The sequence below is a fragment of the Pantherophis guttatus genome, chromosome 3 (genome assembly GCF_059756535.1).
Source record: "Pantherophis guttatus breed Tessera chromosome 3, ASM5975653v1, whole genome shotgun sequence".
Classification (NCBI taxonomy): Eukaryota; Metazoa; Chordata; class Lepidosauria; order Squamata; family Colubridae; genus Pantherophis; species Pantherophis guttatus.
In genome coordinates, this window is record NC_142065.1 from 47,219,656 (window position 1) to 47,238,901 (window position 19,246).

Genomic DNA, 19,246 nt, shown 5'->3' on the forward strand with positions numbered 1-19,246 from the left:
AGGAGAAAGTTAGATGTGAGGAGACTAATGTTCTGCAACTTTTGGTATCTTCCAGCTTGTCTATGATGGAATTCCTAAAGGAGATCTGCACCAGCGTGAGCTGCATCTGAGTGTCCTGAGCGAAGAGGGCTTTTGGGAGAACATCCTCCTTGGCGAGGTTATAATCAGACTACGAGATTTAGATCTCACACAGGAGAAGATGGGTTGGTTTGAACTGGGCTCTAGGAGCCATGGGATCATGTGAGAAGCAGGAAGGCAGCCTTAGCTTCTTTGGAACTACTTTGGCCCATGGAAGTCCCTGGGAACTAGTGCATGTTCCAGGAGTTGTATCCTGGTATAAAACTCGAAGGATTTAATTTTCTGCGAATAAGAAGATGGACATTTTGTTTCTGTGCAAATGAAGAGTTAATTTCCTGTGGAGAGAGAACATTGGGGTTAAGTCATGATAGGAAATCCTATGACTTGAAATGGCTGCTGTAGACTTTTATCTTTGAATACATTTACCTTGTGTCAAGGGAGCAATGACTTAACTGAGGGGGAGGGTTTAAATATTAAAGGCTTCCCCCTCCCCTTTGAGATATTTTTTAATTTTTTTTTAAACAATTTGAGGCCAGATGTGAATTGTAGGATGGAATCTAGATGGAGAGGAACTTTGCAGAGTAATGAATGTTATAAATTAAGTTCTTATTGGACTTTCATAAGGTATTTTTTATTTTAAAGGAACATTCGCATAAGTATGTGTGATGGGTTGGGAGATATGTGGATTCAGTATGAATGGAAGATTTAAACCCTTATCTCTGGGACAGGAGCTAGTGTGCTCCAACACAAGCCATCATGGAGACATTGCTTCCAAAGGAGAGCAGTAGTACTTGCACAAGCGTAGAATTTACATTTTTGATTTCTTATGATATATAATCTAAAAAACATGCTCTCCTGGATAAACATCTGGACTTATTTGGAGAAGGCAGAAGGCAACTCTATTGTTGATTGCAACCATGCAGAAACAACAGCCTTGACCTTAACGTGACTAAAAGCGATGTCTTATTTTTCAATCTTAGCTTTCCTAAATTGTCTCTTACATATATGGTGTTCTAGTCAGTCTCAAGAGATTGGATGGGATAATTTGTGCTAAGTCTTAAAAGCAAAGAGTTTTTCATTTTCCCAAGCTAGAGAGTCATTGATTTCCTCTTTCATAATCACCAGTATCAAAGAACTGATTCTTTAGATTAGCCAAGGATCCCTTTACCCATCAATTTGTAAAGCATGGTCATTTATTACCAGGCTACTTAATTGAAATAAATAACATATTAATGAGTCTTTAAAACTTTTTTTTTAATAGTTTTTATTAATAATAAAAAGAAAAAAACAAAACCAACATAGATACATTGAAACAACATACAAAACGAACACACATCAATTCAGTCCAAGAATTGATGTCTTTAAAACTTTTATTCATCACAGGCTTTTCCTCCAAGATTGCAGGTGAGAAACAAAGTGGGTGAAACTTCTGAAAGTATTTGTGTTTATGACATTGTAATAACTCTTTAAAGCTGTTGGCAGTGACAAATTGCATTGTTGCCCTTTCTCCAAGAAGTAAAACTTTATAAAAATGATGTGGGGTTTGGGAAATTACCAACTATAAAACTTTTTTTTCTTAAGAATAGATAATTGCTGTTGGGTTTTTTATTGTTATTAATATTTTTAAAAGAGGCAAAGAGTTTTTCCACATCACAAGAACTTCTACACCACTTCCTTGCCTCAATGCCTACCATCTTCTAGCTCTTGCTGAACTGTTTACAGCGGGAACTCACTAAAAAAAAAAAAAATTGGCATGTTTCTCAGGATATGAAAATGTGAACTCTACTTTTTTTTTTAACTTAGTTATTCAGCCAAATTCTATTTGGAGGAAAAAGCAAACTTGTGGGAGAAATCATTTTTGTTCACTTTTGAGCTGAAGGCTTCTTTTTACTTTCTGTAATGATGTAACTGGATTTCAAAGAGAAAACTACATGAGTGAATTTGGGGCATGGCCTTATATCTTCCATTCTATAGGAAATGAGATAAAGGTGGCATCTTATGAATACCTGTGTCTTTCTACGTTGTAAAATGGTGATATTGGAAATAAATAAAGGAATTGGAATGCAATAGAGACTAGTATATCCATTTTAGTAGCAAAAGGATTGGAAATATATATGCATTTTCAAATAACTATATCATCAACACAAAATATTGTAAGATTTCTTCCAATGCATTGTAAAAATGGTTGAACTATAGCCCATTCTGTTAGAAAAGTAAGAATAGAAAATAGCTCACCCCAACTATTGTTTCCCTACTTTAGATACATTTAGAGAAAATACTTTAAAATTACATGAAGAAATTACATTCCTAATTCCTCATTCATAGTATTCTCTTGTATAAAACAGAAGCTAAACACTTGGAATAGTTCTTCATGAAAACAGAAATTTACAATTTTCCTTGAAAAAGAGTTTTCCATATAAATAGAATCAACAAAGAAACAATAACTCAAGAGTAGATGTCTGTGGTGTTTATGATCCTATTTTTGATTCTCTGATTAATGATGGCTCAGGATATGACAAGAAAGTATTTGAATTTCTTGGTCATTTCACTTCCATTTTCCCTAGTTTCAACACTGGAAAAGAGCTGTGCCTCTTTATACCAATGCATTCTTATATTCTACCCTTAGCTATGCTATGTCTATGTAAAATGTAAGAAGCCTGTCCCTCTGGAGCTATATTAATGAAATAGTTGAATCATACCTTCTTATATTACTTTTTTTCTGAAGAGATGCCCAAGGGACATTGATAATACCTCACATTCAAACACTTCCTCACATTATGATGAAAGCCATGTTCAACATTATCTGATCAAGATTTTGGAATACACAGGGGTAAGTTTGCAGTAGCAGCCTGAAAAAGAGACCAGCAAAACAGGTTTTCTAATCTCCCTATGCTCTAAGATAGTTTTAAGAATAGTTTGCAATAGGGTTTTATTATCTTTGCCATTCCAAGTTGCCCCCAATTGACTTAGTCATTTTACCTCTTCTTTGAATAAGACTAAATGATGTGTTTTACATTTTAATTCTGTTTTGATATTATTGTACTATTATTCTGATCAGTAACCATGATAAAGAGTAACTGACATATGCTGCTGGAGGCAACTTGCCCATTCACAAAAAGATTGCTGCCCATAATTAGTTAAATGTTGCCTGCCACTGCCTCTATCTTTCCTGAAAGTTATTGCCTTTTATCCCAAATTGATTTTTTTGTCTTCTTGGATAGGTGGGTATAAGAATAAAATACTAAGCTGCATGTGATTAGCAATTTACAGGTAGTCCTCAACTTATGACCCCAATTGAGCCCAATATTTATGTTGCTAAGTGAGAAATTTGTTAAGTGAGTTTTGACCCATTTTATGACTTTTCTTGCCACAGTTAAGTGAATCACTGCGGTTGTAAATTAGTAACACGGTCGTTAGGTAAATTTGGCTTCTCCATTGACTTTGCTTGGCAGAAGGGGATCACACGACCCCAGGACACTGCAATGGTCATAACTATGATGCAGTTGCCAAGCATCTGAATTTTGATCACATATATAGATAATGTAACAAATTGCCTATTCCAGGTTTCTCAACCTTGGCAGCTTTAAGATGGGTGGACATCAACTCCCAGGATTCCCCTGCCAGTGACCCTGGCCTAGTCTTGTATTGGAAGATACTGTGCTTTTAAAAACTGTATACCAGTGGATATATTAATAACTGAAAACACAGCATCCCAACCACCAAAATCAAAAAATTTTCCCCTTACAGAATTTAACTCAAAAGAACAAAAAGCACATTCTCTTCTTTTTAACATTCAACATCTGACTGTACCTTTTGGGGATCCTTCAGTAGTAGTAGAGTATCTTTATCAGTGCAATTTATACAATTTTTACAAGTTACAAGAAGAAAATTAAAAGCTTTTTGGTTTGCTTATATTGTAGAAATGTGGGATGATTTTTATGACTGACACAAGGCTCATCTAAGGTTGTGTTAATTACCTAGCAACATAATGACACCTATAGCATTGATTGCACAGCTATTGCAACAGTATTATAACATAGGAAAATAAAAAACAATAATAATGGATAATTCCAATGACCCTCTTGGCCATCATACAAATTTTCCATGAGTTTGAGGTTCATCCCAGGCTTTATGTGGCATGTTAACATCTGCACTCCAAAAATGAGTACGGTTGAGATTCATCTGAGGACATATTAAATCTTTTAAGTGGTAAAATATATGCCGTAGATTATTTTGTCACTTTAAACTACCTCCAAACGTCAAGAACGGCACAGAAGGGATGCTAATAGATCACACTTTTTACTCCCTATATACTTGATTTAATTAATATTGAATTTTTTTTATTTTTAAGGCAAGTGCCTAGTCTCTAAGAGAGATAAAAAGGTCAGTGGTGTACTTGTTATTTGATATGTATGTAATTAATCCACAATAATAGAAATGTGTTTTCGTAAACATATCCTACAAATTCTGCAAGTTGATGTTTAATGAATGAACATACTAATCAGAACATAAGGAGGATGCCTCGAATTAAAATACTGACTGAATTTCCTAATTATCTAGTGAGGTCTAAATCGCAAAACAGTTTATAACATTGAATAAAAGATTTTACCCGATTCTATCCAGGCCTTTAATATGTCTTTTTAAATTGTTGCATTAGTAATGTATACACTATGTATCTGTGTATCAATGTCTGAATATATCATTCTTTGAAATGCTTACACATACTCACATATCTTTAGTGAATAATGAAATTCAAAAGTAACTTGACAAAAAGTATCAGTCTTGCATAAATGCAGCAAAGAATTTAATCCAACAAGAAAAATATGTGCATTCTTTGATAAGCTGCCAAAATATTCTCCTAAGGAAAGGTAGATATAATTAAAGAAGTCACAGATCGAAAGAAAGTCAAGTTTCACATTGTGGAAGAAATATCCCAGTCCAAGTCCAGGTCCAGATCCAAGCCGGGAGAAAGGCACTGGAAAGAAAATGGAGGCTGATTGGAAAGAAAGGTTCCCTTTATTGATCAAGCAGAACCACCAACCACATGTGATTCGGGGCCAGCCGACCAAATAGAGTTGAGAGTGGGTGGGTTTTTATACCTTCTGGATTCCTATGGGGTCATGTAGCTGGTCATGGCTGGCTCTATAGGCAAAAGGGGAAATGCAAATCCTAGGTCCGTGATGGCGAACCTATGGCACACGGAGCCATATCGGTGGACACGCGAGCTCAGCTCTGGTGTACATGTGCATGCCGGCCAACCAATTTTCGGGCCTTCTGGGCCCACCAGATGTAGGGAAACAGGCCGTTTCCGCTTCCAGAGGCCTCTGGAGCCTAGGGAGGGCGAAAAACGGGCCTACCGGGCCCACTGTGCCATCGCGTGCCAAAAGCAAGGGGAATGTGGGTGGATCACGCACGCATGTTTGGGGGGGCGCATAGAATTATGGGTGTGGGCAAGTGCGCGCGCAACCCCCTGCACTCCCCCCACTTTTGGCACATGATGGCAAAAAGGTTAGCCATCACTGTCCTAGGTATTTGTCTGAGCTAATTCTGTCAACCTTTTGTTGTTGCTTATCCAAGTTTCTGTCTTGACCCAGTCTTTATGAATGGATTACCAAACCTGCATTTCTAAAAGCTGGCCTTTTCAGTTTCTGTTTGGGGCAGGGAAACTGGGACTGGTTTCTGCCTCGCATAAGATTTTCCTCATTTCTTATTTAGGGAAATATTCTATCCTGCCTTTTTAAATATTTCCCAAAATATTCCTCCTTCTAGGAGTGGGGAGTGGCTTCCTACAACATCTATTAGTATATTTTTTTGGTAAGATGGAAGGTTTATTATTTATTTATTTATTTTATTTATTTATTAGTTTGATTTATATGCCACCCTTCTCCAGAGACTCAGGGCGGCTTACAATGCTTTTAAGCAATAGCCTTCATACTTTTGTATATACCTGCTTAGTAGGGCTTTTTGGCCCCCACAAACCGGGTCCTCATACAAAGTCAGCTTATTGCCCCCACAAACCGGGTCCTCATTTTACCTACCTCGAAAGGATGGAAGGCTGAGTCAACCTTGAGCCTGGTGAGAATTGAACTCGCAGTAATTGCAGGCAGCTGGCAGCTAAATACTACTTTAACAGTAGTTTAGTTCACTGCGCCACCAGGCTCTTCAGATATTACAACTATCTCATTAGATTTTTAATGCATCAACTAAATTCTGAGATTAAAAAGCATGTAATTAGTGCTTGCCTAATCGGTACTATCATTTAACATACCAAAAGTATGTCAAAATCTCAAAAGTATTTTGCGGAAATGGCTTATTCTTTAAACATTTCCTAAATTTTTATTATGCGGGTCTTGTATATTCAGAACAAGTTAATGTTCTGAATATTTTTCTAACCATATGTTTAAGATTGTAACAAAGTAATATGGGCGTAGTGATTAAGGCCCCAAGCTTGAAAGTGGGAGAGCATGAATTCCTGCCTTAGGCATAGAGCCAGTTGGGTGACTTTGGGCCCATCATTCTTCTCAGGCAATGGCAGATCACTTCTGAAATCTTAACAAGAAAACTGCAGGGACTTGTCAAGGCAGTCACAAAGAATCAACACCAAATGAAATACACAAAAGAAAAATTTAAATATCACTGGAGTTTGTTTTTTAAAAAAACTACATTGGATGATAGCTTTAAAATATGGTTCTCGGTAAATAAAGAAAATATACAAAATCTCCAGCTGCACACTAATTTTTAGTAGAAGCAGAATAGTGAATTCAAATAAACTTTGATCTAAAATCTCAATTGATTCTTTGCTATCTCTGAAACAAGGCTAGCTTATCTAGTGGTTCCACCAAACTAAACAACCTTTGAGGTCTTGTCTACTACTATCTTATTATTATTTGCTGAGCAACCCAACCTTTGCACCAATTTGTAAAATTTTGCAAAACTTCCTAAACTTTTCATATAAAGGCTTCACAGGTTTGCACAATGTCAAATTATAAGGCATGATTACAAATCATAATGGCTAGATCATGTTCTGACTTAGCAGGGTGTATGAACCAGGCCAACTCAAGACATAATATGGGCGGTATGTTTTGGCTGCCTGTGTTATGTGACCACAACAATGGTTTATTAGCCTGGTTTAGAGCTTGAAGTGTTATATGAACACAGCCTATGTGTTCACCTGCAAGTAGCAGCAAGAAATAAAACACCCAACTCCATTTAGAAATGGACTTGGAAATCTGGGTGAGAAGTAGAATTCTGTAACATTTTGCAATGAAGTGCTCCAATTCTGAATGCTGGTAAACTCTCCAGCAATCCTGATGTATAATCTGAGAACAAATCCAATGTTCGGTTTTCCTGTAACAGTTGTGGGTTTCTCCTTTCTTTCCCCAAACATCTTGGGGATGGTCTCATTCTAACTGAAGAAAACAACAGAAGATGTAGGTAGGATATCTCCTAAATTGTTTTCGGCAAAGGTAGCAATCAAATTTTCTTGAGTCAAGCGAAACTATAAAGTTTACACTGAACGATATGCAGGACGGAATGTATCGCCCTCAGTGTGGAAGGAATTGCCACTCTCAAATTGGCCTTTTTAGTCACACCACATGCTGTTTTAGGACCTCTTTCCAGAGCATGATACCATAGTCTTTTGAGACTGAAGGTTGGTAATGCAATGCAATGCAGGACTTCACTATAATTTGCTAATTGTACTGCTTCTGATCCTTCATTACTTTAAAAAAAAACTACTGGCTGATGCAATCCTGGGCAGTGGCAACCTCCCAATTAGCCCTATTCCCTCTCGACCGGAGGCGGGGCTACGTTTGACTAATCGCAAACTGTCAAAGGATGTCTAGATTACCCGGATGGTGATGGAAGCCCCACCCACCTCACTGCTTCTCTTCTTGAAACTGTAAGAGGCTACACTTTTCCTCCTCGCCACGAAATGGGCGCCTGCGCGTTCGCTCCCTCCTGAAAAGGGTCTTCCGCCCTCAGCCTTAACTGCTCTTTCCCTTTTCCAACCGCCGCCATTTTATTCCTCTCGCGGAACGTGCCGTGAAAAGCCAAAAAGGGTCGCTGCCATTCGCTGAAAAAATGGCATGGCCCAGCTCGGGAAGAAGAGGCCTTTTCCCGCTTAGAAATCCCACAACTGTCACAGGCCGACAAAAGCGGCCTATTCATCTCGGGTGGAAGCGCTGAGGTAAGGAAGCACCCCACCCATGGAGCCCCTGAGGGAAGGAGAGCAGGCGGCCTCTCGCCTTAATGCTTGCCCGCCCTCGTTGCCGGCCCCTCAGCCCGACGCCCCGTTTTCACTGCTGCGGCTGTTGTCACAGCTGCTGCAGCGCCTCCTGCCCGGTCCTATCAGTCCCCTCTTCTGGCTGCCTTCCGAGGTCCACGCCACCGCGCCGGAGACTTCGGTGCCAGTGTGGGAGACGCCCGGCCTGCCTCCGATTTTGGCCGTTCAGCATCAGCTGCGCGTGGTCTCTACCTCCTACGTGCTGGGGGGCACCGACAAGAACAACTCCGTGGCCGGACCTCTGCGAGCTAAGTTTCCCGAGATCTTGCAGCCGTCCCCGTGGCAGCCGCATAAAGCCGTTCTCGACGAGCCAGACACCGATTGCGGCTACCACAGCTTGGAAGTCGAGGAGCAGCTGCGGGAGGCCTGGGCCCCAAAGGAGCGTGGTGGGGAAGCCCAAGAAGAGCGGGATCCCGCGAAGGCTTCTCAGTCTCTGGATAGAGACGGCGTTGAGCGGAAAGCGGCTGTGGAAGTTAGCTCCGAGGTAGAACCCGACCTGCCGGTGGTGGCCAGACCGGCCTGTCCTAACAAGTTGATCGATTACATTCTGGGGGGCGCCTGCAGCGGGGATGAGAGCGAGGAGGAGGACAACGATGAAGACGAGGAGGAGGAGGATTGGTATGAGGAAGAGGAGAAGGAAGACGACGATGATGATGGCTTTGACAGTGAAGGATCCCTTTCAGAGTCGGAAATAAGCCAAGATGGAGAAAGCAATGATCTGTGGAACTCTTTCTGTAGCCCCGATCCATACGACCCGTGGAATTTCACGGCAGCTATGCAGACTGCTGAGAATGTGGGAGAGGAAGGGTCTACAGGAGAGTCAAATGAAGGCGAGGTGGTAGAGGAATCTTCCTCATGGAGTGAAAGTTCTTGTGAGGAAGATGAATGGGAGTCTGGTAGCCTAGATGAATCTGAAAATTTGAAATTGTGGAATTCTTTCATTAATTTGGACGATCCTTATAACCCTTTCCATTTTAAGGCACAATTTCAGACTGCAGGAAAGAAAGGGAAAAGTGACTTGAAAGGATCGAAGGGTTTAAGCCTTAGCCCCTCTCAACGTAGTATCTTGCTTAGCTGTCAGCTTCACCTGTTTGATAATGGAGGCACTGAAAATTCGAGGTATGGCATCCTCTCTAGGGAAAAGTGTAAGAAGAAGAAAAAGGTATGATTACTTTTTACTTGTATATTGTTAACGTTGGGAGAGATTCATTCAATAGTGCATTCTGGGATATGCAAAAATCTGGGATAACCTTTGCAAAAGATAAGCGTATGGTTTAAGTAATGGATTGAACTTTTAATGAAAGTGCATTATCCCAGCTCCTAGTAAATTGCTTCATTGTTTTCAGATTATAAAGCCCTTTTTTTGAGAGAGAGATTTGGCCTCAGGGATCCAAGATGTAATAGCTAAAGTTCTGTTTGCTAATACAACAAAATAATAATTAAAAAAGCATTTAAAAATTTCAAGTATTTTGAGATCTTTCTTAAAGAAAAATTAGACTCCCCCTTTCATATGCTCTTAAGAATACTTGTATTTTAATTACTTTATTTTGTTGATTTAATTAAAAATCAACAAATGGGGCATTTCATGCAAAAAAAGCCAGGCTCTTTGATTTAAATGGGGATTCTCTCATACTATGTACAAATTTTCTAGAACAAAATCACAATTCAGCTGCTTTGCTTTTTCTGAGGCCATATTAAAAGATCTCTTCCCTCCTTCCTCCAGCTGATGTGTTATGGAGGTGGTACCATCTAGTGCAAGTTTGTATGTTTTTTTGCAGCTGCCTGCTCTTGATAACTTGTAACTCCATTTGGTAAAGCAGTGATCAGATAATATAGTGCTTAAAGTACTTCTGTGTGGTTGAACACATGAAATTCCCTAGGATGACTTTCAAATTTTTCAAAAGAGCATTTAATTATATTATTTAGTCATACTTGAAATAGAATATTCTGCAAAAGTCATTGTGGTAAATTGCTCTTAGATTGACAAAATGGAATTAATGTTTTTTATCTGATATATAATTTTAGTCTTGAAAATTAATGTTCATTGCAGTGTTTCTTTTTATAAAGAAAAATAACAGCATATGTAACATGATTTTAACATAAGGGATCTACTTTTTATTAAGACAGTTATAATCTCTTAACCCTCAAGAAATACAAATCACACCTCAACTCCAGTTTTGTAACCTAAAGTAGGGTTAGAAATGGTGATTGGTCAAAGAGCATCCAGTGAGCTTTATGTCTGATGTCAGCGTTAAATATGTTTTTATATACAGACACATTAACTGGACATGCTTATCCAGTTGTAGACATTCTGGTGTCTGCCACATATTTTGAACTATGACTACTATATGCTCTAGTTGACATGACAGCTGTTGGGAATATCCTGAATTATCCAAAACATGTTATTTTTGCTTTAACCACTAGTTTGCACTAGCTTTTATGAAGCAGTATAGTGGAGTACTGTAAAAAAAATGAAGTTAATGATTTACTGCTTATAATTTAAATATATATGACCCATTGATGGTGCACTTCTAGAACTCTTTGTTCCCCTTGGTTGATAGATTAATCTTATGATTTTTATCCTATTCTAATGATAATTTAGCATTTTTGCTATTTTAGTTTTGCCTTCTGTATTAAATAATACAGCTTGTATCTACCATAATTTATATTGTCTAGAACTAGAAGGAATAAAGATGTCATAAAATAACATGTTTTCAGAAATTCCTAAAGATGTAAAATTGTGTATTTTAGATTATTCTTCCCTGTAAATCATTTGGTGACTACTTTCAAAACAAATTTCAAGTCCCTTGTGTATCTTTCTAGTGACAAGAAAATTAATGAAGATCTGTATGCAATATATAGCATAATATTACATGACCTGGTAATGGTACCCTAGAGAAAATTGTAGCATGATGTAAAAGGCAAGAAAGGATAAGGCACAGAGGGAGAAGCTGATGTAACTTATCATTTTGTATGAAGGTACTATCTTGGAAGTGGAATGATTTTATGCATAACCCTAGTGCTACATTAAAATGCCAAGTAATATAGGACAAATTGTTTTAGGACCACTTAAATACAAGCTTTTGACCGGTTTACAAAAGAAGAAGTGAGAAAGATTGTTAAGCAAAGTAAAGTAGGTAAAGGTAAAATTGTGTTCTGTTAATGAGGAAAGGGAGAGGAATTACGATAATTCTTGGTTAGATTTTTGCTGTTTTAACATTTTGATGGACCAGTACTTTAATATACTTTGTCCTGATTCCTTAAATGGCTTAATTGCAATAAACTTTAATTGCTATAAACTGAGGGTTCTTTTTACAAACAAATGTCATATATAACTCTAGTGCTTTTATAAATCATTTGAGCTTAACATGGAAGAAGCAACAAATCAGGTCAAGTCATAAGTTAATTTAGGAACAATAGCAATAGACCACAGAACACAGCCTACTTCTTGGCAAGATAGAACAGTATCACCACCAGATGGATTTATAATTGGCTGGTCAACGGCACTCGGCATGTAGCCCTTAATTGGAACTACATCTACATGTAGAGAAGCATGCAGTGGGGTACCTCAGGGTTCTTTCTTGGTCTCAGTGCTCTTCAGCATCTTCATAAATGATATAGATGAGGGGATTAAAGGGGATCTCATCAAACTTGCAGATGACACCAAGCTGGAGGGAATTGCTAATGTTTTGAAAAGATAGAATCAAGATTCAAAAGGATCTTGACAAACAAGAAAAATGGGCCTTTCCAATAAGATGCAGTTCAGTGGTGAGAAAAGTAAGATCCTGCACTTAAGCAGAAAAAACTAAATACCGTATAGAATAGATAGTATCTGGCTCAATAGCAGTAACTGTGAGATGGATCTAGGTTTAAGTGTGCTACAGTTGCCAAAAAAGCCAATGCAGTTCAAGGCTGCCTTAACACAGGAATAGCATCAAGATCATCAGAATAGTGCTACTTTATACCACACTAGTGTGGACTTGGAATACTGCATCCAGTTGTGATCATCAAGATACAAAAAAAAAATGCTGGGACCCTAGAAAGATGGTCCAGAGAAGAGCAACAAAGATGATAAGAGGTCTGGAGGCTAGACCATAAGATGAACAGTTGTGGGAACTATATTTAGGCTAGCAAAGAGAAGGTGACACGATACCTTTCTTCCAGTACTTGAGGGACAATCATAGAAATGAGGGAGTTGACATATTCTCCTGAGGACAGGACAAGAAGCAACATGTGGAAACTTGTTAAAGAGAGAACCTACCTGGAACTAAGAAATTTCCCAACAGTGGGAGCAATTAAGTATTAGAACAGCCTGCCTCCCAGAGTTGTGAGAACTCTGTTGCTGGAGGTTTTCAAGAAAAGAGTGGACATTTATTTGTCCAGGATGGCATAAGGACTTTCTGCCTTGGGCAGGGAGTTGCACCAGGGTCCCTTCCAGCCCTATGATTCATAGTTGAGAAAAATTCATAGCATATCAGAGTATACATCCAAACACAGCCTATTTTTTTATGTGAAAAGTTTCTGTGTAGCAGATAACTTTAATAAATAACTTAGCAAGAAAGTAGTAACATCATGTAAATATTAGATTGTACCACAGCATAAACACCAAATTAAATATATATTTTATACAAGAATCTCTTCCACAATGGCATAGTAGAATTAAAAAATGCATTATTTTCTTCTCCCAAATGATGAATGATATTTTAAGTTTTTGTTTTAATATCAAATATATTATAAAACAACATCACGTAAATGTCTGCTAATTTGATATAACTTTATACTTTATATAGGTGACTTTTCTTGAAGAAGTTACTGAGTATTATGTAAGCATTGAGGAAGATCGCAAGGGACCTTGGGAAGAGCTTGCACGTGATGGATGCCGATTCCATAAACGAATTCAAGAGACTGAAGATGCTATTGGATATTGCTTAACAGTAGAACACAGGCAGCGAATCCGTAATAGATTCCAGGAAATGTGTTTTGAAAGATCTGATATTTTTTAAACCCTTGTTCATTATCCAGGGTAATATTTTTAATGATATTTATCAGCATCTTTCAAGAAAGCTGCCTCTAATAGTATAAAACTCAGAATTGGAGTAATTGTAAAACTCTTTCTCAATTCTTTGCCAACAAATATGGTATAAAAGCTGGATGCAGTGTTGAAACAAGTCTTTTGAACATCCAGTGTGTGCATAAGTGGTCCTTTCTAATGATAGTTTATTTTTGCAAAAGCCAATCCAGACATGCCTCCTTGTGCATTTGTGTGTGTGTTCTGTCTCGTTCACATATATGTAAAGAAAGAAATGTGTCAAATTTTGCACTTTTGAAAAGGGAATATTTTCAAGTATATTTATTGCGTTTGGAACCTAACAATGCAGTTCTGATTTAAAGTTTGTAAATTGCACCCTGTACTTGTATATACCAGAAAATTGTAATAATCTTATATTTCCTATAATTGAAATGAGTTTATACAACAATACTGTCTGCTCCTCATTGGTTTTTTTCTTACATATTTTATTTTAACAAAACTCTTCTGCATAAAAGTATCTCTTACACTTTTAGAGATTATTATTTGGTTGGAATACAATGCTGTATATTTACAATAAAATTGCAAACAGTATTGGACTGCTAATGATAGGAACCACCAATTAAGGTAGTTAATAACACATTCTTCCTCATTTTTAGCATTATACCAGTCTAATGGATACAGCCGCTGTGGAGAGATCACCAAAATTCTGCAGCAGTTTGCTTTATTATTTCAGAAGAAATCTCCTCTCAGTAAACATTATAGTAAAGAAAATACAAAATACACTGATTTGATTGCAGTCTCCTCTAGAAATTTCAAATTTACAGGAAAAAATAACATTCTATATTTGTAATGCTGATTGGTTACAAAGCTTACCAAAATAATCAGTATATTCTTACAGCAATTTAATCATTTCTAAGGATAGTTCTAGAAATATTTTAATGCAGTAATTATTCTTAATCATTAATGTTATTTAGTCAGAATACATGTTTGAATTATTGTATGCTTTTCAAATAGCTGCTATAAATCCAGTATTCAGAATTATTGGGATAAATACATTGGTTTAAGTTATTCATTAGTTTTAGGTATACTTTTCTAGAAGGAAGGAAGGCATACCAGTAATATCCATTGCTGCAATATGTATTTAACACAAATAATAAGAAATCACTTTACTTTTTTCTATCTTATGTTTTACTGACCTCATGTTTATATAATTGTTTGTTATAATGACAAGCACTCTGTGGTTTAGTCCAGGTAAATTCTAATAAAATAAATAGTCCTTAAAAAAACATTTTTGATATCACACAAAAGTATGTTTTGATATGTAATAATCTTGATGATTTATATATAGAATACTTGATGTATATCTGAAAAAGATCCCCGTGAAGCGCTGCTATAAAATTTCATTGTACTGAGGCATTTCCAATTTAGTTGCACATTTGTGTATTTGGAACTTAGTTTCTGTATAACATGCATCAGATAAAGCCACAGAGGATAGAACCTTTTTCTATCTTGATACTGTTTTAAGTATTGTCTTTTTTTGGTCAGTTATTGACTACTGGAAGGAATGATGATACTGTTTCTCAGTCTGAAGCCATTTAAAATGAGTGCAGATTCCTGAAATAAAATCATGGCTTTTTTTTCCTGTGTAGAATGATTTAATGGTGCTACAATGAAGGATGTCTTTATAAATTTATTTAAGTAACAGGGCATGAAAAACTAATTCTAAAACTTTAAATCAAAACTATCAGAATTTTATTTTTGTATCATTTTAGAAAGGTGAACAAGAGACGGAAAACTTTTTGTTTATACAGGCTTAAAAGATTTGATTGTATCATTATGTTTTATATTTAAATATATATTTCTGTATATAATAAAACACTTTAAAACTAATCTATAGATTGTAATAAACTTTAAAATGTCCAGAAATTTATGCAGCTATGATACTGGGGTGTAGCTCTTAAAATAGCCCGGAGCACGGAAATGCTTTTATAATTTGACTTTATTAAATACTTGGAATTGCTAGGTATTGTTAAATACACAAGGATGATACTAAATCAGATGTTATATGGAATTTGCTTTATTCAAGGTTGTCTTAAAAGGGTGCTAGAATGAATTTCTCATCCTCTTGGATCTATTCCTAGTGTCTGCTCATAAACTGACAGAAGAGTTTACAACGGCAGGAGAAATACAATAGAAGTTCAAAATATTTAGAATTAAAAACATTGGCAACAATGATACTTGATTCAGTTCATAAATTGGATTCCTTCAGGAATCCTCCAAATAGCTTTCTGACAGTACTCTTCTGTTTTGATGAATCAAAATTATTACAGTAAATGTAAATGATGACATTTAAATGATGACACTGCCATATTAATGTTATGTAGAATTCTTTTCCTTGTTATGCTCTGCAGTCTCAATATACTTATCTTTCCATAATAATTGCCCAGAAGTAACTCGTTAACAACTTAATAGCAAAAAAAGGATCAGAGTTGACAGTACAAGATATTCATAAAATAGGCAGGTACAAATGGAGTTAAATCAATTTTGCTCAGTTATTTTTCTCCAGTCCTGAATTTGATCCATGGGATCAAAATATGTATTTTTTCATTTATCTGTGTATCAACACTTAATTTAAAATTTGTGGAATATTGAAAAAGTCAATGGAATTGCAGGACAAAAATAAATCTTGAAAAAAGTTTTAACAAATCACCCTTGAACACTTACATCATCAGAAGAATATGACCCCAAACATCAGGAAAGCTTCCTTGACTCATCAGGAAGCTGGGCAAAGGGAGTAAATTTGATAGCCATTTCCCCCACCCTTTTGGAATTCTTACCTCTATTCTCAGATAATTAGCAATGGGAAATTAATGCCTGTATTTACATTCATTGGAGAGGAAGGGATTACAAAAGAGTAAGATTGGGAATACACATTGAAAGGAATATCTTGGTGCCTGCCATTTGCTTAGGGGGCTGGTGGCTGCAAGGCAGGAGCCACTTCATATAGCACAAGGAAGTTCTTAGGACAAAAGCGATGAATGTCTTGCCAATTTCACATAGCAGCACAAATCAATCCAGGGTATTCTTGGGGGAGAAGAACAATCTGGGGAGAAAGCTTGTTTAAGCAATCTTTCTGCTTTGGGGGGGGGATTCTTCGGACGGAGAAGGAAAATGGGACAGACAGTTGAACTCAGGACATACAAATTTCTCAATGTATAACTGCAATATGAATTACAAAATTTGGAAAAAAAAATGCAATTGTCAGTGGTTTATTACTTTAAGAATCATCAAGTACAAATGAAATGCATTGTAGATCTAATTTTCCAGTCTTTAATTTAGAAATAATTATTTGGTTCCTTCGACATTAGTCAAAGAAGGAATTTGTAATCTACAAAATTACCGTATTTTTCGGAGTATAAGACGCACCAGACTATAAGACGCACCTACCTTTTTTGTTTTGTTTTTTTAAAAAAATGTTTTATTTTTTTAGATAAACACATACAAACATACAATGTATTTTCTTTGAACAGAGAATTTGGCCTATTCACAAATTTAAACAGTGTTTAGTCATTTCAATTAAATTTACAATTTCTATATTTCCTTCTTGCCATCTATTTTTTTTTTAAAAAAAATAATACCCTTCATCCTCATCTCTAATCTTAATCAAATTCAATTTTTCCCTTCTATATTATACCCCTTCCCATTGTCATCTATTTTTATATCCATCCTCACATTGGTTAATTATGTAATATTACAATTGTTTAATACAAATTCAACATTTTAATATAAATCAATTAGTTATATAACTATCTTTTTTTATATATTAATCAATATGAACATGAATATTCCAATTATTTCCATGCAATCCAATTTCTTACAAATCAATTATATTTACCAATAATAAACCAAATAATTTTTCCCATATATTCATCCAAACCACAACTTAACCATTTCTGCTTTCAATACAATATACAATTAATAGTATCTCAATTATTACAATTCCCTAGTTAAATAGAGCTTTCCCCTTATGTTGCTAATTTTCACATCTTAAACTCTCCCAATAACCCAAATAGTTTTGCCCATATAATCCTCCAAATCACAACTTAATTATTTCTACTTTCATCACAATATATAATTAAAAATATTTCAATCGTTACAATTTCCCTAATTAAATTTTAAAATGTTCTAGCTGTTATCCAAGCTACAACTTAATCCTTTTTACTTTCACCACCATATACCATTAAAGGTATTTCAATTGTTACGGTTTATACTTATTCATATTTCTAAAAAAAATAAAAGAAAAACTTATCATTGCGGGGTACATTCGGTGTATAAGATGCACCTAAATTTTCACCCCCTTTTGGGGGGGGGAAGGTGTGTCTTATATTCCGAAAATACGGCTGTACAAATATATATGATTCTGTTCAATTATAGACGACATTACAGATTGTTTTCAAACGTGAATTAAGTTCTAATGTTCTTTGTAGCAAATGTGTGGCTTGAATATGTGGTATAAAAGTGTCAGTACAGTAGTGTGTCACATAACAGCAGTTTCAGACGGCTTTATCCCTTCTATATCAGCCATAATTATAGGGTAAAAACCTGGGTGTAAAACTGCAGTTGTTTTAAGATATGTTCTGCATTCAGCAACAAATTTCTTACTTGATGCTGTTGTGCAAATGCAAAATACACATGTTTCTAATACCTGGTCAAACACTATGCTTGTGTTATCCTATCTTCATATCGGGGTTGAAATGAGGGATCCTTGATGCTCTTTCAGCACTGATGATGTTACCTAGTTTGGGTAATGAAACCTCTGCAAGAAAACAAGCTTAGAGAGCACCAAGGTCCCCCACCACCACTGTTTTATCATCCCCCCCACCAATAAAACAACATAGCAAAACATATTCAGATGTTTCATTTTAATACAGTTGAATTACTTCCAGAGGCTTGAAAATCCCTATTTTTCACATGGGCTGTTTTACATTTGTTAGTGTACAGTTGGCTTTCTTTCACCAATTGCTAAAAGTTCAATCCTTAGGGTAAAATTAAACCTTGCTTTTTCTGTGGAAGATAAGGGAGGAATATAGAAGAAACAAGTGGGAGGGAAGGGGTAAGCCACATCCCAACAGGAATGCAAATTCTGAATTAGTGTGATTTAGGGAAGGTTTAATTAAAGCTTTGTTTAAATGTACAATAAAGTGGTTATGTAAGAAGGTTAATAACATTAACAGTAATATGGGAAAATAGATAACTGAATGTTGGGTGTTCATCTGCCAATTCAGTTTGCATTCCCTTCTAAATCGATGCATTACTTTATTTCTGACATTTCTGACATTTCTGAATGAAACCATATTTTTTTTAGTTCAATTGACACAGATTATAAAATCAAAATGGTAGAAAAATTGCAGAAATTATGCACACCCAATAAGGTTTGCCTTATTTTTAAAAAAATGATTTTGACAACACTTCAGTTTTAGATTCCAAGAATAATGTTTAAGATTGGTATTTGTGCATTTGTTCATGAGAGAAAAAGATTAGTATAACCCTACAGAAGTGATGGCTAACCTTTTCCGGACTGAGTGACCAAAGTGTGTGTGCGCAAATTCACATGCGTGTGCCCAACCCCCCCAAATGCAACGCACATGCGGCACAGCCTGCGAATGTGTGTGCTCCCCCACCCCCTGTGCTTGTGTGTGCGGCCCCCACATGTGCCACGTGCATGTGCATGCCCCCCACATGCGCCCCACCTCTACACATGTGTAGCAGAGACCCGAAGGCTGGCGGGAGGTGTGCACACATGCACAGTGGAGTTGAACTGGGGCGACAGCTCGCAAGCCATCAGAGAGGGCACT

The 19,246-nt window shown here is 36.5% G+C and overlaps 2 protein-coding genes across 3 annotated transcripts in view; both read left to right on the forward strand.

Moving 5' to 3' along the window:
* PIK3C2B (phosphatidylinositol-4-phosphate 3-kinase catalytic subunit type 2 beta) overlaps window positions 1–2,145 on the forward strand; it is a 94,971-nt gene extending 92,826 nt beyond the window's left edge. For both annotated transcript variants that reach the window (XM_034414485.3, XM_060687229.2), the window contains one exon: window positions 56–2,145. In XM_034414485.3, coding sequence (XP_034270376.3) covers window positions 56–244 — 189 coding nt within the window. In that variant the 3' untranslated portion in view covers window positions 245–2,145. The remainder of the gene's footprint in view (window positions 1–55) is intronic.
* Window positions 2,146–4,871: 2,726 nt separating this feature from the next.
* Window positions 4,872–15,281, forward strand: PPP1R15B (protein phosphatase 1 regulatory subunit 15B). Its single transcript, XM_060687232.2, has 2 exons — window positions 4,872–9,524; window positions 13,153–15,281. The coding sequence occupies exons 1-2, from the start codon at window positions 8,286–8,288 to the stop codon at window positions 13,363–13,365; spliced, it is 1,452 nt and encodes a 483-aa protein (XP_060543215.2). The 5' UTR covers window positions 4,872–8,285; the 3' UTR covers window positions 13,366–15,281.
* The last annotated feature ends 3,965 nt before the right edge of the window (window positions 15,282–19,246 follow it).